Source organism: Coregonus clupeaformis, chromosome 27 (genome assembly GCF_020615455.1).
Source record: "Coregonus clupeaformis isolate EN_2021a chromosome 27, ASM2061545v1, whole genome shotgun sequence".
Lineage (NCBI taxonomy): Eukaryota > Metazoa > Chordata > Actinopteri > Salmoniformes > Salmonidae > Coregonus > Coregonus clupeaformis.
The window spans coordinates 5,200,623-5,225,745 of NC_059218.1; the positions used below are offsets into that span (position 1 = coordinate 5,200,623).

At 42.5% G+C, this 25,123-nt stretch overlaps 1 protein-coding gene and 1 pseudogene across 1 annotated transcript in view; both read right to left on the reverse strand.

The window, feature by feature from the left end:
• The window catches only part of LOC121542171, a 49,374-nt pseudogene extending 43,821 nt beyond the window's left edge, over nt 1–5,553 (reverse strand).
• Nucleotides 5,554–12,015: 6,462 nt separating this feature from the next.
• Nucleotides 12,016–25,123, reverse strand: part of LOC121541425 (calcium-binding mitochondrial carrier protein SCaMC-2) — a 52,604-nt gene continuing 39,496 nt past the window's right edge. Inside the window, exons 4-9 of the mRNA XM_041850423.2 lie at nt 24,250–24,361; nt 22,964–23,122; nt 22,223–22,375; nt 21,726–22,001; nt 18,207–18,357; nt 12,016–14,531 (exon numbers count right to left, since the gene is read on the reverse strand). Coding sequence (XP_041706357.1) covers nt 14,347–14,531; nt 18,207–18,357; nt 21,726–22,001; nt 22,223–22,375; nt 22,964–23,122; nt 24,250–24,361 — 1,036 coding nt within the window. The 3' untranslated portion in view covers nt 12,016–14,346. The remainder of the gene's footprint in view (nt 14,532–18,206; nt 18,358–21,725; nt 22,002–22,222; nt 22,376–22,963; nt 23,123–24,249; nt 24,362–25,123) is intronic.

Sequence of the window (25,123 nt, forward strand, 5' to 3'; positions counted from 1 at the left end):
GCTGCACTGAAGTCTAACAAAACAGCCCCCACAAACATTTTATCATCAATTTCTCTCAGCCAATCATCAGACATTTGTGTAAGTGCTGTGCTTGTTGAATGTCCTTCGCTATAAGCGTGCTGAAAGACTGTCAATTTGTTTACTGTAAAATAGCATTTTATCTGGTCAAACACCATTTTTTACAAAAGTTTACTAAGGGTTGATAACAGGCTGATTGGTCGGCTATTTGAGCCAGTTAAGGGGGCTTTACTATTCTTAGGTAGGGGAATAACTTTTGCTTCCCTCCAGGCCTGAGGGCATACACTTTCTAGTAGGACTTCCAAAGTCAAAGCAAGGTGGTGGAACCTATCCAATCCTTCCATGGTCATGAATGGGGAAAGGAAGTGGTGTAATAACTAGTGATAAAACTAACAAAAAAAATTAACAGTTACATATCGCAATATTTTGGCCGATTAGTATGTCGATACTTTAAAAAGTTGTGCAAACCCACAGTTTCATCAGCTGTCCGGTTGGCTGGACGATCCCACAGGTGAAGAAGCCGGATGTGGAGAACCTGTGCTGGCGTGGTTACACGTGATCTGCAGTTGTGAGGCCAGTTGGACGTACTGCCAAATTCTCTAAAACAACAAAGGCGGCTTATGGTAGAGAAATTAACATTACATTATCTGGCAACAGCTCTGGAGGACATTCCTGCAGTCAACTTGACAACTGCACGCTCCCTCAAAACTTGATACATCTGTGGCATTGTGTTGTGTGACAAAACTGCACATTTTAGAGTGGCCTTTTGTCTCCAGCACAAGGTGCACCTGTGTAATGATCATGCAGTTTAAATCAGCTTCTTGATATGCCACACCTGTCAGGTGGATGGATTATCTTGACAAAGGAGGAATGCTTACTAACAGGGATGCAAACAAATTTGTGCACAAAATCTGAGAGAAATAAGCTTTTTGTGTGTATGGAAAATCTCTTATTTCAGCTCATGAAACATGGGATATTTGCCTCCAGAACAGCCTGAATTCTTTGGGGCATGGATTCTACAAGGTGTGGAGTTTAAACATTGCTCAATTGGTATCAAGGGACCTAACGTATGCCAGGAAAACATTCCCCACACCATTACACCACCAACCTGTACCATTGACACCAGGCAGTATGGGGCCATGGACTCTGCTTATGTCAAATCCTGACTCTGCCATCATGATGCAACAGGAACCGGGATTTGTCGGACCAGGCAATGTGATCGCGCACCCACTGGAGACGCTTCTTCTTGTTTTTAGCTGATAGGAGTGGAACCCGGAGTGGTCGTCTGCTGCAATAGCCCATCCGTGACAAGGACCGACGATTTGTGCGTTCCGAGATGCCATTCTGCACACCACTGTTGTACTGCGCCGTTAATTGCCTTTTTATATTTTATTTGCCTTCTATTTATTTTTTTGTTATTTTCCATAAACACTGTCGCGCGTGAAAGCCAAGGATGCCGGCCGTTTCTGAGATACTGGAACCGGTGCGCCTGGCACCGATGATCGTACCATGCTCAAAGTCGCTTTTCCCATTCTAACGTTCAAATCGAACAGTAACTGAATGCCTTGATGCCGGTCTGCCTGCTTTATATAGCAAGCCACAGCCACGTGACTCACTGTCTGTAGGAGCGAACCATTTTCGTGAATGGGGTGGTGTAACTAATAAACTGGCCACTAAGTATATGTCCATGGTATCGCACAGGGATAAGTAAACCAAAGGATTTCCTAGGTTTTCTTTCCTAGGATGTTGGGGCTTGCCAGACAGTGACGCTAAAGTGAGTGACTCTCGTCTCATCAGTCAGTGTAACCTACCGAATCGCATCAGTGAGAGAGCCGTTCATTTGGCTGCCTAATTTGAATAGGCTACTGGTAGGCCTAGGATTTTTGGCGATGATCTGCAAATAAATTATGAAAACATTTAATGAAGACTGTGAATCATAACTGCAGGAACAATAGGTAGTGGAGAGCCTCATTCGGGTCCAAATATGATAATTAGGGCCCTCTCAGAATCCAGGCATTAAAACGGAATTCAACAATACACAAATGTATTGACCTTACTAGGGAATCAACTAAAAACAACATTTTTGGTTATGGAAAAGATTTCACAGTGGTTTAGATGGTAGAATGATTATCTTGCTTGTTTTGTCATATAAACAGAAATCAGGCAAACTATTCAAAATATTGCAACCAAGACATGGCGGCGCGATTTCTGCATAATGCATCTTTAACTACAAAGTAGCCTCTGCTTAGATGGCAGAACAATATCATGACTATTTTCATCAATCAAATATAATGTATGCACTAACTGTAAGTCGCTCTGGATAAGAGCGTCTGCTAAATGACTAAAATGTAATGTAAAAATTGTATTTGTTTTGAATCTACCATCACGAGTGCTACAAAAACACAGCTAAACAGCCTCTTGCTAGGTGCACACTTGAATTAAAGGGTAACTATACCCAAAAAATCTAAATTTCTCAGCTCTTTCCCAGACCTCAAAAGTGGACTTCTGTGGTTTAAGCATTGTTGGGATTTTTTATAATTTTTTTATTTAAACAAGTGTAATGTTGAGAGCGAAACCCCCCCCAGAAACCTGGAAAAACAAAACCTTTAACTTATTTTTCAAGATAATGTGGGCTATTTACTTAATTTTTCTGTTTTCATAAAATACATAATTTAATGAACATAATTGTGGCAATTAACACCACCGGTCAAAAGTTTTAGAACACCTACTCATTCGGGTTTTTCTTTATTTTTACTATTTTCTACATTGTAGAATAATAGTGAAGACATCAAAATTATGAAATAACACATATGGAATCATGTAGTAACCAAAAAGTGTTAAACAAATCAAAATATATTTTACATTTGAGATTCTTCAAATAGCCACCCTTTAGCTTGATGACAGCTTTGCACACTCTTGGTATTCTCTCAACCAGCTTCACCTGGAATGCTTTTCCAACAGTCTTGAAGGAGTTCCCACATATGCTGAGCACTTGTTGGCTGCTTTTTCTTCACTCTGCTGTCCGACTCATCCCAAACCATCTCAATTTGGTTGAGGTCGGGGGATTGTGGAGGCCAGGTCATCTGATGCAGCACTCCATCACTCTCCTTCTTGGTAAAATAGCCCTTACACAGCCTGGAGGTGTGTTGGGTCATTGTCCTGTTGAAAAACAAATTACAGTCCCACTAAGCCCAAACCAGATGGGATGGCGTATTGCTGCAGAATGCTGTGGTAGCCATGCTGGTTAAGTGTGCCTTGAATTATAAATAAATCACAGACAGTGTCACCAGCAAAGCACCCCCACACCATAACACCTCCTCCTCCACGCTTTACGGTGGGAAATACACATGCAGAGATCATCCGTTCACTCACACCGCGTCTCACAAAGACACGGCGGTTGGAACCAAAAATCTCCAATTTGGACTCCAGACCTAATTTCCACCGGTCTAATGTCCATTGCTTGTTTTTCTTGGCCCAAGCAAGTCTCTTCTTATTATTTGTGTCCTTTAGTAGTGGTGTCTTTGCAGTAATTCGACCATGAAGGCCTGATTCACACAGTCTCCTCTGAACAGTTGATGTTGAGATGTGTCTGACTTGAACTCTGTGAAGCATTTATTTGGGCTGCAATTTCTGAGGCTGGTAACTCTAATGAACTTATCTTCTGCAGCAGAGGTAACTCTGGGTCTTCCATTCCTGTGGCGGTCCTCTTGAGAGCCAGTTTCATCATAGTGCTTGATGGTTTTTGCGACTGCACTTGAAGAAACTTTCAAAGTTCTTGAAGTGTTCTGTATTGACTGACCTTCATGTCTTAAAGTAATGATGGACTGTCGTTTCTCTTTGCTTATTTGAGCTGTTCTTGCCATAATATGGACTTGGTCTTTTACCAAATAGGGCTATCTTCTGTATACCCCCCTTACCTTGTCACAACACAACTGATTGGCTCAAACACATTAAGAAGGAAAGAAATTCCACAAATTAACTTTTAAGAAGGCACCTGTTAATTTAAATGCATTCCAGGTGACTACCTCATGAAGCTGGTTGAGAGAATGCCAAGAGTGTGCAAAGCTGTCATCAAGGCAAAGGGTGGCTATTTGAAGAATCTCAAATATAAAATATATTTTGATTTGTTTAACACTTTTTTGGTTACTACATGATTCCATATGTGTTATTCCAGTTTTGATGTCTTCACTATTATTCTACAATGTAGAAAATAGTAAAAATGAAGAAAAACCCTTGAATGAGTAGCTGTTCTAAAACTTTTGACCGGTAGGTAGTGTACATATTGCAGTAAAACTGTAAATTAGACTAATCTCAAGAGAAGACAGGTTGAATGTTAAAAGGTTTAATATTTGCTTACTTGGAAAATAATCCTGATCATATAGGCCTAGACAATATCCAAAACAACTAACAATACACTGAATTCATACATTTTCAGTAGTACATTTTTTAAAGTCATGTCTTTCTACACAATACCACAACAAATGTTTCCAATCTGGGAGGTAAACTCGATAAAGTATTCAATAATTTCGCTGTGCATTTCAGATGGAATCAAGGCATTAGAATGTACCAGAGGACACAAAAATAGAGCTCCTTCGGCAAAAACATTCCGGGGCGGCCTGGCTGGCTACTTTTTCTATTTGCCTGGCTACTATGTACTTGTGGAAAATTTCATTTCAGGCAGCTAATGTTATAAATGAGGCCTTCGGTGTGTTACTGGCTGCTTGGCTGGAACAAAAGCCTTCACCTATACATTAGCCCCCTGTGACCTCTTCATACAGTCAAGTGTCATAGATTTCAAATCACATTCATAAAGTAGCCTAGGTCGGATTTATACCTGTGAGAGAGAGTCAGGTTGGTAGAGTCTCTCTCTCCCCCTCTCAACAGCATGCTGAGAGCATCCTCCTTCAGTCTACTCATCTCTCCTTCTCCACCGTCCGGACCTTGCCTTTCTCCCACTCTCTGTTCCCAGAGTCACATGGTCTGCTGCTGTCGCCATGTTGGGAGAGAAGTCCACACAGAAACTCAGTCCGGCTCAGAAAAAGGGTGTTTGTGTGAGTATATGTCTATGTTTGAGTGAGAGAGTATGTGTGTGAGAGAACACAGTTGTGTGTGTGTGGTGTGTGACTGAGTGTGTGTGTCTGGTGGGAAATCCATATAAATGCTGAGTTTAAATCACACAAGGCAGCAGTGGAGGCATAAATCACTTGCTGCAGAGTGCAGAGTTCAGCAGCGAGCCTTGGCGCCACATTACTGAACATTCTCACAATGGAAATTCTCCAGTGAGCCTGACATGACAAAATAAATGGGAGCCCTGTGTTTAATATACAAGCCACTACATTAGACAGCATGATGTATTCTGCTCTTTAACAGAGCCAATATAATTCAAGGAGGACTTTAAAAAGTAGTGTGTGCGTTCCAAACCTTGAAGGAGCTGCTGGCATAGGTCTGGATGATGTTCTCAGCCCCCTGCTTCACCTTGGTCTCCATGGTGAGCTGTTTCTTCAGGGCACATATGTGCCCAGACCACGGGGACATAGCCTCATACCAGCGACACGGGTCAGGTGATGTGGTGTCATCTGCTTTGACAGAGACACAAAAGCAGTGTGACCGGACAGAAAGTTGGGATACAATTGCTGAAAAAGCCTATTTAGTGACCCATTTGTCTTATTCCTTGCAACAACAACCTTACCATAACTCGTTCCTTCTGCTAATAGTATGTTTTAGATGGCAGATCCGTTTTTTCCACAAGTACATGGAGTAGCCAGTGAAATCGAAAAAGTAGCTAGCCAGGCTCCCCCGGGCTAGGGGGTGTTTAGATTTTTTTTTGCTGAACAAGCTCTATTTTGGTGGCATCTATCAGGAAATAACAATGCAAAAAAAAAAAAAATCACACTTTTACAGTGTTAGTTTCCTCTGCTGTTGTGCAATATGATTTAACTGCACTGGGCCTTTAAATAATCCTGTAAGAGTCTGCTGACTTCCACAGGCTTCAAGCTTTCTTTTAAGATGTATTTTCTTAGCTATCTGCAATACAGGTATGATTGAACAATGAAGCAGATGCTACACATTGCTACACAGAAAGCAGCAGTTGAGTATTTCATTGGCAACACTGATTAAATCAGTAGACCTATATCAATATCTTTGAAAATACCATATAAGTACCATTAGCTTAAAAATGTAAATTAAATATGTATTAAAAAATGTTTTATTTTATCATATTTTGGACCAGTCTACCTATTTTTCCTGCACTGAGGACAATTCACCATCTTCATCGAATGTTTTCATAATTTATATGCAGATAATAGCCAAAAAGGCTACCAGTAAGCAAATTAGGGAGCCAAATGAACAGCTCTCTTACCGATGCAATTCGGTAGGCTACTGACGGGTCACTCACTTTAATGTCACTGTCTGGCAAGTCCCGATGAACTTCATTTCAAAAATACAAACAAGATCTTTAGTTTTACTTGTCCGGATGCGATACCATGGACATATAACTACGTTGTATGATTTATGAATGGCAAGGATATGAGATCAACTTTATTCAGTCGGTTCGACATCTTTTATAAAATAGTCAGGCTTGCTGTTCGTCAATCAAAGGAAAGTAAATAGCCTGTGTGCCACCACACGCTGCCCCTTTTAAGACAAACGTTCCAAAAGAGATAGACATGGCTACAGTAGGCTAGCCAAGACTAATGCTAGGAGTCTTTTTGTAGCTTTCTTTTTGCAGACTATCAACAGTAGCCAGCATATTGCTAGTATGTTCACTATTGAAGGTTTACTTTTGTAAATCACTTTTCCTAAAATAAGTTCAGTGAGTAGATTGATGGGCGCTTCTTTTTGCGCTGGACAGCTCGCGTGTGCTGTGTGAAGGCATCAACTCTTGTACTGTTTGAGAGGTTGTGACTCGCGGTAGCGTGGTGGTGCTTGAACGAACGGCCGGTCATATTGAATACAAATAGCATGACGTGTAGTCTTCAATGGTAGACCGCTGTAGAGAAGCAATGTGCTTAATATTAGGAAAGTTGAGAAATAAATATAGTAGGCCTAGCCTATAGAAAGTTGATGGGATCCTACTCTTTTTAATAGAGGCCCTCACGCTGTTCTCACACAATTGCATAGCCTATAGAAATGTTGCGCAACATGAGCTCATGGGCTCTCATGAAGTGTTAGATTAGATTTTCGATTACATTTCCATTGATGTCAGAGTGATTAGAGGGACAATAGAGTGCTGAGTACCAGGCAGTTAGCAAGTTTGGTAGGCTACTAATGACCATCAGCAGCATCAGAGCTTGGAGAAGCCTAATTACCATGACTAAACCGTCATGTGGAATTTGACTGCCTTCATGACTCGTGACCGCCGGTGTGGTGGTAATACCGTCACCGTAACAGCCCTAAATGGAGGGTGGCAAGTAGGCAGCGGTTCATTTGAGAGCAATTGCAACAACCTGGCCAATATAAGGCAATGTGTGTTTGCATGCAGCACCAGTTTCTGTCCAATGAGAAAATAGACGAACAACTCACCCCACCTAAAGGCTAGGGGAAACACAATCATATGACCACACTTCTGACACCCCGTCACCCACCGGCCAAATCACAAAGAATGCTGTAACTACTACTTCATGCTTTTTAGCACTGGATATTTCAAGAAAGGGACATTGTAATTGGTGATTGAGCTGTGTTATGGCATGAGAAGTAACGTTAGAGAATAGATCGAGAGTACACAGGTTACAGGTCGAGAAATCACATGTCTGATTCACAACAGTAGCACGAACCATTGACTACAGAGGTAACATTTATTTTATATTGGATAGTCAGTTCTCTGTCAATAGCTATTGAACCAAGCATGCCATGACTATGAAGATGGTATATTCTTAATCAGAGGTGGATGGAGAAAAATCCACACTTATTACATTTTTTATAATAAGATTTCAATCTTCAATAGCGCTTACAAAAAGCATCCATGACTATGAAAATGATATATTCTGAATCAGGGGAGGATAGAGAAAAATGGGGGTATTATATTTATATATTTTTGCTTTCAGTCTTCAATAGCTCTTACACAAAGCATGCCGTGACTATGAAAATGATATACAGTGCCTTCAGAAAGTATTTACTTTTTCCACATTTTGTTGTGTTACAGCCGAATATAAAATTGATTTTAAAAAATGTTTTTGTTACTGGCCTACACACACAAACACCCCATAATGTCAAAGTTGAATTATGTTTTTCGAAATTGTAAAAAGAAAAAGCTGAAATGTCCTGAGTCAATAAGTATTCAACTTTGTTATGGTAAGCCTAAATAAGTTCAGGAGTAAAAATTTGCTTAAGTCACTTGGACTCACTGTGTGCAATAATAGCGTTTAACATGGTTTTTAAATGCCTACCTTATCTCTGTACCCCACACATACAATTAGCTGTAAGGTCCCTCAGTCGAGCAGTGAATTTCAAAACACAGATTCAACCACAAAGACCAGGGAGGTTTTCCAATGCCTCACAAAGAAGGGCACCTATTCATAGCAGACTTCGAAAAGGCATTTGATAAAGTACGACTGGGATTTATATATAAATGCCTGGAGCATTTCAATTTTGTGTGAATCTCTTATAAAATGGGTCAAAATCATGTATAGTAATGTAACAGTCTTGCTTCCGTCCCTCTCCTGGGACCCTCTGCACACATCGACAACAGTCACCCTCGAAGCACCGTTACCTGTCGCTCCACAAAAGCCGCGGCCCTTGCAGAGCAAGGGAAACAACTACTTCAAGGTCTCAGAGCGAGTGACGTCACAGATTGAAACGCTACTAGCGCGCACCGCTAACTAGCTAGCCATTTCACACCGGTTACAGTAACCCTAGGTGTAAAATAGTAAATAATGGCTATTTCTCAGAAAGTTTTAAACTGTCAAGAGGAGTAAAACAAGGTTGTCCACTATCGGCATATCTATTTATTGTGGCCACCGAGATGTTAGCTATTAAAATCAGATCCAACAATAATATCAGGGGATTAGAAATCCAGGGCTTAAAAACAAAGGTGTCATTGTACGCTGATGATTCATGTTTTCTTTAAAATCCACACTAGAATCACTAAACAGCCTCAGATCTAAATACATTTTCTAACCTCTCTGGATTACAACCAAATTATGACAAATGTACTACACTGCTCAAAAAAATTAAGGGAACACAAAAAGAACACATCCTAGATCTGAATGAATGAAATAATCTTATTAAATACTTTTTTCTTTACATAGTTGAATGTGCTGACAACAAAATCACACAAAAATGATCAATGGAAATCAAATGTATCAACCCATGGAGGTCTGGATTTGGAGTCACCCTCAAAATTAAAGTGGAAAACCACACTACAGGCTGATCCAACTTTGATGTAATGTCCTTATAACAAGTCAAAATGAGGCTCAGTAGTGTGTGTGGCCTCCACGTGCCTGTATGACCTCCCTACAACGCCTGGGCATGCTCCTGATGAGGTGGCGGATGGTCTCCTGAGGGATCTCCTCCCAGACCTGGACTAAAGCATCCGCCAACTCCTGGACAGTCTGTGGTGCAACGTGGCATTGGTGGATGGAGCGAGACATGATGTCCCAGATGTGCTCAATTGGATTCAGGTCTGGGGAACGGGCAGGCCAGTCCCTAGCATCAATGCCTTCCTCTTGCAGGAACTGCTGACACACTCCAGCCACATGAGGTCTAGCATTGTCTTGCATTAGGAGGAACCCAGGGCCAACCACACCAGCATATGGTCTCACAAGGGGTCTGAGGATCTCATCTCGGTACCTAATGGTAGTCAGGCTACCTCTGGCGAGCACATGGAGGGCTGTGCGGCCCCCCAAAGAAATGCCATCCCACACCATGACTGACCCACCGCCAAACCGGTCATGCTGGAGGATGTTGCAGGCAGCAGTACGTTCTCCACGGTGTCTCCAGACTCTGTCACGTGTTCAGTGTGAACCTGCTTTCATCTGTGAAGAGCACAGGGCGCCAGTGGCGAATTTGCCAATTTTGGTGTTCTCTGGCAAATGCCAAACGTCCTGCACAGTGTTGGGCTGTAAGCACAACCCCCACCTGTGGACGTCGGGCCCTCATACCACCCTCATGGAGTCTGTTTCTGACCGTTTGAGCAGACACATGCACATTTGTGGCCTGCTGGAGGTCATTTTGCAGGGCTCTGGCAGTGCTCCTCCTTGCACAAAGGCGGAGGTAGCAGTCCTGCTGCTGGGTTGTTGCCCTCCTACGGCCTCCTCCACGTCTCCTGATGTACTGGCCTGTCTCCTGGTAGCGCCTCCATGCTCTGGACACTACGCTGACAGACACAACAAACCTTCTTGCCACAGCTCGCATTGATGTGCCATCCTGGATGAGCTGCACTACCTGAGCCACTTGTGTGGGTTGTAGACTCCGTCTCATGCTACCACTAGAGTGAAAGCACCGCCAGCATTCAAAAGTGACCAAAACATCAGCCAGGAAGCATAGGAACTGAGAAGTGGTCTGTGGTCACCACATGCAAAACCAGTCCTTTATTGGGGGTGTCTTGCTAATTGCCTATAATTTCCACCTGTTGTCTATTCCATTTGCACAACAGCATGTGACATTTTTCATTTACATTGTGTACAAAGTGTTCCCTTTATTTTTTTGAGCAGTATATATACATACATACACACACACACGTATATACATGCATACAGAGAATTCAGAATGTATTCAGACCCCTTGACTTTTTGCACATTTTTGTTACGTTACAGCCTTATTCTGAAATTGATTGTTTTTTTCTTTCTCTCAATCTACACACAATACCCCATAATGACAAAGCAAAAACAGGTTTGTATACATTTTTGCTAATTTATTAAAAATAAAAAACGGAAATATCGCATTTACATAAGTATTCAGACCCTTTACTCAGTACTTTGTTGAAGCACCTTTGGAAGCGAATACAGCCTTGAGTTGTCTTGGGTATGACGCTACAAGCTTGGCACACCTGTATTTGGGGAGTTTCTCCCATTCTTCTCTGTAGATCCTCTCAAGCTCTGTCAGGTTGGATGGGGAGCATTGCTGCACAGCTATTTTCAGGTCTCTCCAGAGATGTTAGATCGGGTTCAAGTCTGGGCTCTGGCTGGGCCACTCAAGTACATTCAGAGACTTGTCCCGAAGCCACTCCTGCATTGTCTTGGCTGTGTGCTTAGTGTTGTTGTCCTGTTAGAAGGTGAACCTTCGCCCCAGTCTGAGGTCCTGAGCGCTCTGGAGCAGATTTTCATCAAGGATCTCTCTGTACTTTGCTCTGTTCATCTTTCCCCTGATCCTGAATAGTCTCCCAGTCCCTGCCGCTTAAAAACATCCCCACAGCATGATGCTGCCACCACCATGCTTCACCGTAGGGATGGTGCCAGGTTTCCACCAGACGTGACACTTGGCATTCAGGCCAAAGAGTTCAATCTTGGTTTAATCAGACCAGAGAATCTTGTTTCTCATGGTCCGAGAGCCTTTTGGCAAGCTCCAAGCGGGCTGTCATGTGCCTTTTACTGAGGAGTGGCCTCCATCTGGCCACTCTACCATAAAAGGTCTGATTGGTGGAGTGCTGCAGAGATGGTTGTTCTTCTGGAAGGTTCTCCCATCTCCACAGAGAAACTCTGGAGCTCTGTCAGAGTAACCATCGGGTTCTTGGTCACCTCCCTGACCAAGGCCCTTCTCCCCCGATTGCTCAGTTTGGCCGGACTGCCAGCTCTAGTAAGCGTCTTGGTGGGTCAAAACGTCTTCCATTTAAGAATGATGGAGGCCACTGTGTTCTTGGGAACCTTCAATGCTTAAGACATTTTTTGGTACCCTTCCCCAGATCTGTGCCTCGACACAATCCTGTCTCGGAGCTCTACGGACAATTCCTTCGACCTCATGGCTTGGTTTTTGCTCTGACATGCACTGTCAACTGTGGGACCTTATATAGACAGGTGTGTGCCTTTCCAAATCATGTCCAATCAATAGAATCTTCCACAGGTGGACTCCAATCAAGTTGTAGAAACATCTCAAGGATGATCAATGGTAACAGGATGCACCTGAGATCAATTTCAAACACATTCTATTTCAGTGCCAGAAATATGTGAGGGGAATGGTGTTTCATAAAGAAAGTCCTCATTTTCCCAGTTTCTTCCAGAAATGACTCAATATCGCCATCTGCCAGCCTTTGGGCTAAATAAATACTAAATTATCCCTAAGGATGGAAAAAAGTATTTAATAAGACAAATTGTCCTCTCCATCCTCTGGAATTGGAGTACATTAATCTAAAAGTCGATTCATGCATCTGAAGTAAAATAAGGCAACTGCCAGAACACTTAAGTCTTGCATTTGAATATTTGCGAGGGATAACCAAGTCTCAAATTGGAACTGTAAATATATTTCTTTCACATATTCAGATGAAAACAAAAAACGGCCTTCAGCATAAAGGAGAAACAGCTTGAGACATTAAGCCATACAACAAATAACATATCAGCCTCCATTCACGCTCCATATAACACTTAATATTATTAATCATATCCGTCAAATTGATGATTGAAAAAAGGACGTCATTATGCAATGCTAGCAATCCATAATTTGATTTCAGTCAAACTGCTTTATTCTTTTATTAATAATCAAAAATATTAAAGTCTGGTTAAAGTTAATACAGATTACCTTAAAGTGCATTAAGTGTTGTTAACTGCCGGCGCCTACACATCTCCTTTTTTGTTTAAGTGCAGCCAGAGGAAGCTTGGTGGTACTGTTTGCTCATCATTGCAGTTTAAATGTAATGGAGCAGAACAAGAGACTAGAACACATTCCCGTACTGCAAGGTCCTCATTCACACAGACCATTGCCCTGTCCCATTGCAGAAATGTTTCTCCACTCTGCGTACTGGGGACTGAGCACTCCCACACTTGCTGTTGTTGTTTACAAGTGCAATGCACTTTAACTAAGGCCGCACTACGCCGCCGCGCCCTCACGCTCTTACTTAATACCCTACACTTCGGAAATTCACGCATTTACAGACCGTAGACATCAAATGCAGAGAAGGTGCGGAGGAACCATGACAAATCAGGACTTCCTGTCCGAAATGTTAAACAGGAAGTGACAGCGTAACACCTCAAACCTTGATCAGTAGGTAGGTAATCATTTTGTGTTACATCGTATCTTGGAAAACAATATATTAACAGTTTATGAATATGTTATAGTATTGTAACTAAACATCTGCTAACAGTATCTATTATTTGAGCGCTGCCTGTCTTGGACCACATTTAAATAAATATCTGGTTACAATACAAAAAATGAATTAGCATCAAGACATACACACTTCTTGCCAGCTGTTTTAAGACTAAGTAGACAATAAGACACTTTCGGAATCCAACCTGCATCAGCTTTTCTGTTCAAATCAGTTGTTTAACATTGTCATCAAGTTATACAATGAGAAAAAGGGAAAAACATGTTTTGGATTACTTTTGAATGGGGCCTAAAATAAAGGAATTAACCAGATAAATCAAAATGGTGAGTTGAGGTTTTGATCCCTCCAGACAAATTCATAACAGCTAATGCCCTAATAGTTGCTGCCTCTTACATTTTAAGGAGTGCTGCATTAAGGCGGATGGATACATATTACACATAGGACAACTTTAGATGACAATCAGAAAAGCCCTTTGTCTTGAATTCGACTTTGGTCTTCTTTCACAAGCCATATAGGTTGACTAATACTGCCAACTATAGGATAGTACTATTGAGTGAAGGGTCAAACACTTGATACCTGCTCCCCTAGTTGCTTTTGTCACTCCCCAGTCCCCACAAACTTAACAGCAGCCGCCACAGTGCAACATTCAAACAAAAGCAGATTTTTGCTCCCTAAATACATTTTTGTTAACAAACTTCAAGCAGGTTGGATAATACTGGAGTTCCAGTGAAGAGATTGCTTTTCAGTTAACCTGGGGCTTCAAATTTGATAATAAAAATCCAACAGTGGACTCAAGGTGAAGTGCCTCTGGATTGATAACAAAATAACTCCTTAAATAATGATACTTTAAGATTACAGCTATGAGAGAGGATCTCCATCTCTCTCCCAGTCACAGTGTCCGTTCCCATCTGTCCATCGCTTTTTTGTCCTTAGTGTTGTAGCATCTCTCTCCTCCCTCCATCTACCTCTCCCCACCGGTCTTCATAACATTTACAGAATGAGATGTTCTCCAACAACCCCAGCTCTCAGTCTGCTGAGATTCCTCCCTTTTTTCAGAGTCAACCACTCTGTTGCTTGGCAAAGCAAAAAATACCCATTTAGCCTTAAGGGGAAGTGCTCTCTCCCTCTCCCCCTGGTCCTCAACGTGACACCACCCCCAGGCTAATCTTGAGGTTCTCGTAGACCACATAGCTGATGCTGACCGCTGGAATGACTTTCATGAAGTTGGGGGCCAGGCCTCTGTAGAGTCCGAATGCACCCTCAGTCTTCACAATGTGTTTGAACAGCCCCGACATGGTCATCTGGGGACCGCCCTCGATGGTGGCTGAGGGGAAACAACATGAGAGGATGAGCGACATGAGATACACATCAACACTAGGGATGCACCACTCTGGAAACTGGGTCAATGTCGATATTATTAGCCATGCTGGTCAATGCTGATGAGGCAACTATCTGATGTGCATTCGAAAAGTATTCAGACCCCTTTACTTTTCCCACATCAATCTACACACAATACCCCATAATGACAAAGCAAAAACAGGTTTGTATACATTTTTGCTAATTTATTAAAAATAAAAAACTGAAATATCACATTTACATAAGTATTCAGACCCTTTACTCAGTACTTTGTTGAGGCACCTTTGGCAGTGATTACAACCTTGAGTCTTCTTGGGTATGACGCTTCAAGCTTGGCACACCTGTATTTGGGGAGTTTCTCCCATTCTACTCTGCAGATCCTCTAAAGCTCTGTCAGGTTGGATGGGGAGCATCGCTGCACAGCTATTTTCAGGTCTCTCCAGAGATGTTCGATCAGGTTCAAGTCCGGGCTCTGGCTGGGCCACTCAAGGACATTCAGAGACTTGTCCTGAAGCCACTTCGTTTTCTTGGCTGTGTGCTTAGGGTCGTTGTCCTGTTGGAAGGTTAACCTTTGCCCCAGTCTGATGTTCTGAGCTCTCTGGAGCAGTGTTTCATCAAGGATCTCTCTGTACTTTGCTCCGTTCATCTTTCCCTCGATCCTGACTAGTCTCTCAGTCCCTGCTGCTGAAAAACATCCCCACAGCCTCATGCTGCCACCACCATGCTTCACCGTAGGGATGGTGCCAGGTTTCCTCCAGACGTGACGCTTGGCATTCAGGACAAAGAGTTCAATCTTTGTTTCATCAGACCAGAGAATCTTGTTTCTCATGGTCTGAGAGTCCTTTAGGTGCCTTTTGGCAAACTCCAAGCAGGCTGTCATGTGCCTTTTACTGAGGAGTGGCTTCCGTCTGGCCACTCTACCATAAAGGCCTGATTGGTGGAGTGCTGCTGAGATGGTTGTCCTTCTGGAAGGTTCTACCATCTCCACAGAGAAACTCTGGAGCTGATCATCGGGTTCTTGGTCACTGACCAAGGCCCTTCTCCCCCGATTTCTCAGTTTGGCCGGGCAGCCAGCTTTAATAAGAGTCTTGGTGGTTCCAAACTTCTTCTATTTAAGAATGATGGAGGCCACTGTGTTTTTGGAGACCTTCAATGCTGCAGACATTTTTTGGTACCCTTCCACAGATTTGTGCCTCGACACAATCCTGTCTCGGAGCTCTACGGACAATTCCTTCGACCTCATGGCTTATTTTTTGCTCTGACATGCACTGTCAACTGTAGGACCTTATATAGACAGGTGTGCCTTTCTTAATCATGTCCAATCAATTGAATTTACCACAGGTGGACTCCAATCAAATTGTAGAAAAGTCTCAAGGACAATCAATGGAAACAGGATGCACCGGAGCGCAATTTTCGAGTCTTATAGCAAAGGGTCTGAATACTTACACTACCAGTCAAATGTTTGGACACACCTACTCATTCAAGGGTTTTTCTTTATTTTTAATATTTTTTACATTGTAGAATAATAGTGAAGACATCAAAACTATGAAATAACGCATATGGAATCATGTAGTAACCAAAAAAGTGTTAAACAAATCAAAATATATTTTATATTTGAGATTCTTCAAATAGCCACCCTTTGCCTTCATGACAGCTTTGCACACTCTTGGCATTCTCTCAACCAGCTTCATGAGGTAGTCACCTGGAATGCATTTCAATTAACAGGTGTGAAAAGCAGCAAATAAGTGCTAAGCATATGTGGGAACTCCTTCAAGACTGTTGGAAAAGCATTCCAGGTGAAGCTGGTTGAGAGAATGCCAAGAGTGTGCAAAGCTGTCATCAAGGCATGTATATGTGTGTGTGTACACATATACACACACACATATACACACACAGTGAGGGAAAAAAGTATTTGATCCCCTGCTGATTTTGTACGTTTGCCCACTGACGAAGACATGATCAGTCTATAATTTTAATGGTAGGTTTATTTGAACAGTGAGAGACAGAATAACAACAACACAATCCAGAAAAACGCATGTCAAAAATGTTATAAATTTATTTGCATTTTAATGAGGGAAATAAGTATGAGACCCCTCTGCAAAACATGACTTAGTACTTGGTGGCAAAACACAGAGGTCAGACGTTTCTTGTAGTTGGCCACCAGGTATGCACACATCTCGGGAGGGATTTTGTTCCACTCCTCTTTGCAGATCTTCTCCAAGTCATTAAGGTTTCGAGGCTCAAACCTTCAGCTCCCTCCACAGATTTTCTATGGGATTAAGGTCTGGAGACTAGCTAGGCCACTCCAGGACCTTAATGTGCTTCTTCTTGAGCCACTCCTTTGTTGCCTTGGCAATGTGTTTTGGGTCATTGTCATGCTGGAATACCCATCCACGACCCATTTTCAATGCCCTGGCTGAGGGAAGGAGGTTCTCACCCAAGATTTGACGGTACATGGCCCCGTCCATCGTCCTTTTGATGTGGTGAAGTTGTCCTGTCCCCTTAGCAGAAAAACACCCCCAAAGCATAATGTTTCCACCTCCATGTTTGACAGTGGGGATGGTGTTCTTGGGGTCATAGGCAGCAAACACGGCGAGTTGAGTTGATGCCAAAGAGCTCGATTTTGGTCTCATCTGATCACAACACTTTCACCCAGTTCTCCTCTGAATCATTCAGATGTTAATTGGCAAACTTCAGACGGCCCTGTATATGTGCTTTCTTGAGCAGGGGGACCTTGCGGGCGCTGCAGGATTTCAGTCCTTCACGGCGTAGTGTGTTACCAATTGTTTTCTTGGTGACTATGGTCCCAGCTAACTTGAGATCATTGACAAGATCCTCCCGTGTAGTTCTGGGCTGATTCCTCACCGTTCTCATGATCATTGCAACTCCACGAGGTGAGATCTTGCATGGAGTCCCAGTTCGAGGGAGATTGACAGTACTTTTGTGTTTCTTCCATTTGCGAATAATCACACCAACTGTTGTCACCTTCTCACCAAGCTGCTTGGCGATGGTCTTGTAGCCCATTCCAGCCTTGTGTAGGTCTACAATCTTGTCCCTGACATCCTTGGAGAGCTCTTTGGTCTTGGCCATGGTGGAGAGTTCGGAATCTGATCGATTGCTTCTGTGGACAGGTGTCTTTTATACAGGTAACAAACTGAGATTAGGAGCACTCCCTTTAAGAGTGTGCTCCTAATCTCAGCTCGTTACCTGTATAAAAAGACACCTGGGAGCCAGAAATCTTTCTCATTGAGAGGGGGTCAAATACTTATTTCCCTCATTAAAATGCAAATCAATTTATAACATTTTTGACATGCGTTTTTCTGGATTGTGTTGTTGTTATTCTGTCTCTCACTGTTCAAATAAACCTACCATTAAAATTATAGACTGATCATTTCTTTGTCAGTGGGCAAACGTACAAAATCAGCAGGGGATCAAATACTTTTTTCCCTCACTGTATATATCTGTAATAAAACACACTACCCCTGTACCCCACTACCAATATGAAGACAGACATTATGCATCCCCGATTAACAAATTCCATTGTACCACAGATTTTGGTGGGTCCATGAACCAACACTGTCACTAATTCATTCTATGCAAGTTATCTAATGAAACTCCAAATAGATATTGGCAGTGGGCGTACCTTGTGCCTGCATTCGGGTCCTGACCAGGGCCAGGGGGTAGCTGGCCAGCTGTCCACAGGTGCTGGAGGTGGTACCGCAGGCTAACAGGACGACCACCCCTGGGTCAGCACTGTCTGTGGCATAGTGCTGCAGCCATGAGTTCTTCAGAGTCTTGATGGAGGAAGGAGGGAGAAAAAAAGAGTGGGAAAAAGAAAGACAAAATGGTTAGCTGAAGAGAGAAAATGTGTGGTCCTGAGATATTAGAACACCAGAGAGGAGATGTCCTAATAGTACAGCCTCCTAGCAACACACACACACCAGGGTTTCCGTTAGACGGTAATTGCTGGCTTTAGGCAATAAAAAAAATGAAGACGATAAATAAAATAATTGCCAGCCAAATTGACCGGGAGAAAAAACAATCACATTGCAAAATTATGCTTTTTATTAATTGATGGAAATACCAGTCGAGTGTGTATTTTCATTAGTCGTCATGCATCTTATTTATCCAACACAACTATCATACACGCACAGCATAGGCCTACAGAGCCTATTTTGAGCTGGATTTCTTCTGCATCTCCTCAGCTGGTTGCTGCTGTAAAACATGTGCTTTTATAAGCCCAGTCATTGGGCAACAATTCTAAATGCAATCGCGTGTTAAAAACAGTTTTGATGGCCACGATTAAAGGTGGCTACTATTTTTTATTTGGTAATTGAAGATAGCCTAGGCCAATGAAGCAGTAGGCCTATAACTTCCATTGTCAACTAAAAATACAAGTAAAAATACATTCAGCTGACAAATAAAAACAATTCAAAATATCTTGATGAAAATTCAGGTTCATTCTATCGCATTCATCTCTCTACTGTGCCTGTCTGCCTCCCTTTTTATCTGTCTTGACTTGAGCTATCGCTAGTGAAGTGCAACATTGCATCATATCAATCAGAGGAAGGCCCTCAAAATTGTCAAAGACTCCAGCCACCCTAGTCATAGACTGTTCTCTCTGCTACCGCACGGCAAGCGGTACCGGAGTGCCAAGTCTAGGTCCAAAAGACTTCTCAACAGCTTCTACCCCCAAGCCATAAGACTCCTGACCAGCTAATCATGGCTACCCGGACTATTTGCACTGCCCCCCCACCCCATCTTTTTACGCTGCTGCTACTCTGTTAATTATTTATGCATAGTCATTTTAACTCTACCCACATGTACATATTACTTCAACTACCTCAACTAGCCGGTGCCCCCGCACATTGACTCTGCACCGGTACCCCCCTGTATATATAGCCTCACTACTGTTATTTTATTTTACTTCTGCTCTTTTTTTCTCAACACTTTTTTGTTGTTTTATTCTACTTTTTTATGAAAAATAAATGCACTGTTGGTTAAGGGCTGTAAGTAAGCATTTCACTGTAATGTCTGCACCTGTTGTATTCGGCGCATGTGGCCAATACAATTTGATTTGATTTGATCAACTGGGTCCGGCCCGAAGTTGTCACTAGCGAACTTGCAACATTGTATCAACTAGCCCAGGATCATGAACTAGATTCAGCCGTGGGCCGATTTGTTCTTGAGCGGGGCCGGAACATAATTACAAATAATTTGTAGACTGCAAATTGACTGCAAACAGATATAATATTTTACTAAAACAATAATTTCAAACCTTGCTTGCATTTGTATACGATCACATACAGTATATCTCTCTTATGCGTGGGAATACTTTGGAACATGAGCTAATTTGCTTGTGTTAAGGTATTTCCGTTTTTTTTATTTTATACATTTGCTAAAATTTCTAAAAACCTATTTTCGCTTTGTCATCATGGGGTATTGTGTGTAGATTGATGAGGAAAAAAATATTTTAAATCACTTTAGAATAAGGCTGTAACGTAACTAAATGTGGCAAAAAGGAAGGGGTCTGAATACTTCCCGAATGCAATGTATATACAGACACTTAGGCAGCCAAATAAAATCACCCGCGGGTGAAATTCGATAGGCAGCAACGATGATGAGTGAGAAAGAGGCATAAATATCATACCCCCCCCCAAAAAAATGCTAACCTCCCCTGTTATTGTAATGGTGAGAGGTTAGCATGTCTTGGGGGGGTATGATATGTGCTTCTAATTTCCCCGCTCATCATTATTATTCCTGATTCATTCAGGACTATCTGTAATCATGGTAGCGTCCACATTAATGTAGAAGTGCTTAGAAACATGTTCTATTGTAATTTACCAAAATGACACAATACATTATTTACCATTCATTTCTATTCGGCACAAAATAATCTGAAACACAACCAAAACAAACAGCAAATGCATCCAACAAGTTTGTAGAGTCACAAGCTTGAAGTAATCATTGCGTGCTAGGAATCTGGGACCAAATACTAAACTGATACTACTTTAATACACATTAGTGAATTTGTCCCAATACTTTTGGTCCCCTAAAATGGGGGGACTATGTACAAGAAGTGCTGTCATTTCTAAACAGGTCACCCGATATGGATGAAAATACCCTCAAATTAAAGCTGACAGTCTTCAACCTCAAAGTCATTGTATCATTTCAAATCCAAAGTACTGGAGTACAGAACCAAAACAACAAAATTGTCACTGTCCCAATACTTTTGGAGCTCACTGTATGTAATGGGGAATTGATAAAAATAAACAAACATTCACTCAAAGGGGAAAACCAATTCACACAATGAATGCGCAAGAATTGGCGAGAGACAGCTAACTGCATTCTGGAGAGCTGAGCGCATTCTGGAGAGAGACACCCCTATATCTTCGCCACACATCCCTCCCCTTCTTGTCTCAACATTTGTAATTATACTCAAGGCACATTATCTTCACACATATTTTAGATGCTTTTCACCGACAGCTAATCAGCTTTTGCCAATTGCCACGCGCGCTGTCCATATAGGCATAAGCCTATACGAGCTTGTGATTTGAAACAATCCACAGCTATTTTAAAAAAGGAAGCTAATGATCCTCGATTCCTCTGTGGCTAAGTCATGCTCTGGTGAAGTATTTTGAGTAAATATATAATTTTGGCAAATATATTTCACTTTACTTTAGGGGAAGCTATTGAATGCGCCGCCTATGAAAGACTTCCTCATATGCTATTTCTCTCCTGTTCTATTGGTTTTCATATCAACTTTCTTTCGTTGTCCAGAAGCCAAAGGCACAATCATAGTCATATTAGCAACCCATTTCTAACTGAGATTTTCATCTCTGTAACATAGGCCTATGGAACCGCTCGCATCAGTTGTGCTGTTTAGAATGGCGTTTTCCCACGAATTGCATTTTGGCAAATGTTTGAAAAAGATTTTTTATTGGCTGCTTCTTTACAGGAGTTGCATGTTCTGTTAAGATGTATTACCATAATCTAAATGTGATTTCCGTCATTCTGAGCACTGTGGGTGGACACCCTAATGGGTTACACACCCAATGCATATGGGTCCCGTACATTTCTCAAATGGCCGGTAAATTTAAATCTACCCGATCACGTTGTCCGGCGTCACATTTTCCTAACAGAAACCCTGACACACACACACCTCGTAGACAGCCAGGTCGATGCCGGCGTAGGGGATGATGCCTATCAAGTTGGGAATGTAGCCCTTGTAGAAGGCGGCCATGCCCTCCTTCCGGAAGATGTATTTGGCACAGTCAGCGATGCCAGAGAACTGGCCCGTCTTCCTCAGGGCTAGGCGGGTCTTCAACACCTCCATGGGGTAGATACTGCTCTGGGCGATGGCTCCAGCCAGAGATCCCGCCACAAACCTCTCCAGGATGCCCAGTGTCTCCTGGTTGCTGCCTATCAAACGTTTGATCTGCACAACACAACAACGCTGGTTAGTGACAGTCCTCAAGAACACTTGAGTTCAACTATGAGAGGCCATGAGAGGACCTAGTCAAGACCAACTTGGTAAGTGACAGGAGCTTATAGTAGTATTTCCTCTGAGTATGTTCCTAAACGTTAATTGGCTTCAACTTGACAGCACTAGAAAGGGTCCCACCATATTAAAGTAAAGGTGCTGAACGATAGGTTTACCTGCTCGTAAGCCATGAACTTGATGGCCGACTCGGGGGCGATCTTGATGACGTTCATGCCGTTGCCTCGCCATAGTGACCTCATGCCGCCCTCGCGTATCATGTGGGTGAAGCCGCCGGCGATGCACATGCTGTTGGTACGGGAGGCGTGGACCTGGAAACGAGACCGTAAGACAGATCGTTTTTCTCCTCTATCAAACCTCCCTATAATGTTGGTGGAATGTGTCAACACATGGTTCATGTTTTCATGTCATCCGCTCAAAGAAACACTGGGAATGAGTGAACACAGATAGATGGAAAATGGGATAAACAGATAAAGAAAGAGGGACGAACTCTGAGCTGTTATCTATCCCATTGGGCTTCTACTGACACGAGTGCTTCTGTTCTGAGTGCTTCTGTTCTGAGTGTCTCAATCATTGCGGGTGCTATCAGTGGAATTGCACTCGCTAGCAGAAACAGTGTCCTAAGAACAGGCCTTATGCAATTGTCTCTCTGCAATAGGATAAATACATAGGTTATATGAATAATGTATAAGCTAAAAGGTGGAGTGAGCTTTTAAGCTTGTATTTAATGTGAGCCAAATATCCTGACTGTCAGTTTAAAAGTGAACTAAGAATTGTTGCATTAAAGAGGATTGGAATTCAATTGCAGTGTGAACACAAAAATAAGTTATTGTCCTTTTTCCTTCTTAACTGAACCGAGGTCAGTTCTTGAAATATCCTCTCCATGGGAGTGTCCTTACCTGCATGAGCACTTTGAGCCGGTCCAGGGGTGCGGTGCATGTTCGAGACATGGCGCCGGCTGCCCCTCCAGCCACTAAGTGTCGCCACCACATCCCAGTCTTCTTTTCCTCGGCTGTAAACTCATCTGGCACCATCAGACTCTCCCCCACATCAAATATCTACAGACAGACAGGAGCAGGTCAGGGCAGTGGATGGAGGGATGGAGGCGAACACACACAGCGGGGTACCATGATTGACATATAGAGTTGTTGGACTGGTGGGTCAATTTCCTGATTCTAACCTGCGACCAACAGTATTATGCAATCATAAGCCAACACATATAGGCATGCCATTGGGATATAATTGAAAGCCTTGTTTTGACAACTGTAGAGGGGGGTCCAATAAGGCAGAGAAGCATCACAGGTTTTCAGTATGTAAACAGGTATTACATAACAGTTCCACCTCCTGCAGGGGATCAGCCAGTCGGTGCGCCACGGTAATTTGAACAGGAATGTCCCTTGACTTTAACTGTGAGTTCTTAGAAGAAATCGTGAGAGCACCAACTATTTCAGCTGCGAGAGCCGCTTTTAACCCATTCAAATTCCCTCAAGTTCATGTCCACTTAGAGAGTGGTAGTCTCCCAATTTAAAACAGGTCCCCCCCGAGGCACGCACAAACGTACCGTGATAGCAGGTCGAACCGACGAGGATATAACATTCACCGGGGGAATCAGGTAAAAAGGCATCCTGCTCAAAAACTCTAATTCACATAAGCCACAGTACTTCTTATGGTCCCGTGTCACTCCAATATAAAAATTGACCTTCATGAACACGACGAGTGTGTGAACTGAATCTCCACTATGATCTACAGGAACGACTGTCTGCTCTCCTGGCCTAACAGGATACGGTAGCGGAAAAGCTTGCTGATTGACGTCAGCGGAAGGTGGTTGGTTGATCTGTTCAAGGGGATTAAGCAGGATCACAGTGACCTGTTTGGCTCCTTTAGGGAGTATTTCCGGGAACCCTGGTCAGGGCCTAGATGGCTAATATGGCTGGGGCATGGAGAGTGTCTGTGGGAGCATTGACAATATATGAACACAACTATGCTTTTCTATAAACAGCCCTCAGAAAATTCCTTCCTTTGTTTCCAGTATTTGTCATTCAAAAGCTTTAATAGCTGAAGACAGTGATACAAACGTGTCTCATACTATCCTCATAGTTTTTACTTGATGAAAAACAACAAAAGCTTGTTCTTTAGAACAACCCTGAGAGAAAAAGTGCTGTTTTTCTTTCTAACTTAGTCTTACCGTTGAGTGTTTCCAGTACAGGATGATCTCGGGAATGTTAACGGCGGGGTGCAGTAGGTGGTAGTCTCTCCACTCGTTCCAGTCGATGGTCATCGTGCCGTTCTTGTCCATGCTGTGAGAAAAACAGAAAAGACCAGACCCATTAGAATGTAGCTTTTTACAGCGCATCTTCTCTTTTGTTTCACCAGAACACTTATGTGTGTGAGCCTGAATTCAGAAGCAGTATGCTCACACATGCACACCTTTTTGAATAAAAGGATCAATGCCTTTAAGTGCTGCTTTTTTCCCTTTTCAAATTTAAGCATGACATGGGCCTTTCGTGTGTTGGGGAATGGGAATCATTCAGTACTCTTCTTAATTTTGACTTTTTACAAGCAATTGAAGGGATGCAGCTTTTTGCTGTCGCTTTCTTTGTAATAATGAAAATAAAACTTGGAGGAGAGGGCAGAAACACAGAGTAGAATAAGAAGAGAAGACGATGCGTTGGTTTGTGACAGGGACGGGACAGGTAGGGCAAGCAGACGGAGAGGATTCCATTACTACATGATAGGGGCCCAGATAAGGCCCCTCCTTACTCTGAGACCAGCAAGAGGGTGAAAGAGAGAGAGAAAAAGGAGAGGGGAGGCACAGAGAACAGGGAGAAGCACATACACACATTTAGAACTAAAAAGAACGAGGGGGGGATATCATGGAATCTTAGTGATTCAGTGATATCCATATTGGTCGTGGTGGAAAATGGCTTAATATGTAACATAAAAGAAAAGTAGATCTAGTTATTGGTATTAAAACAAAGATGCAACACTTCACTTCAGTCAGAGAAGAAAATAACGCTAGGTTTATATTAACCAGAGTAAATTATATTGGCACAAAATGT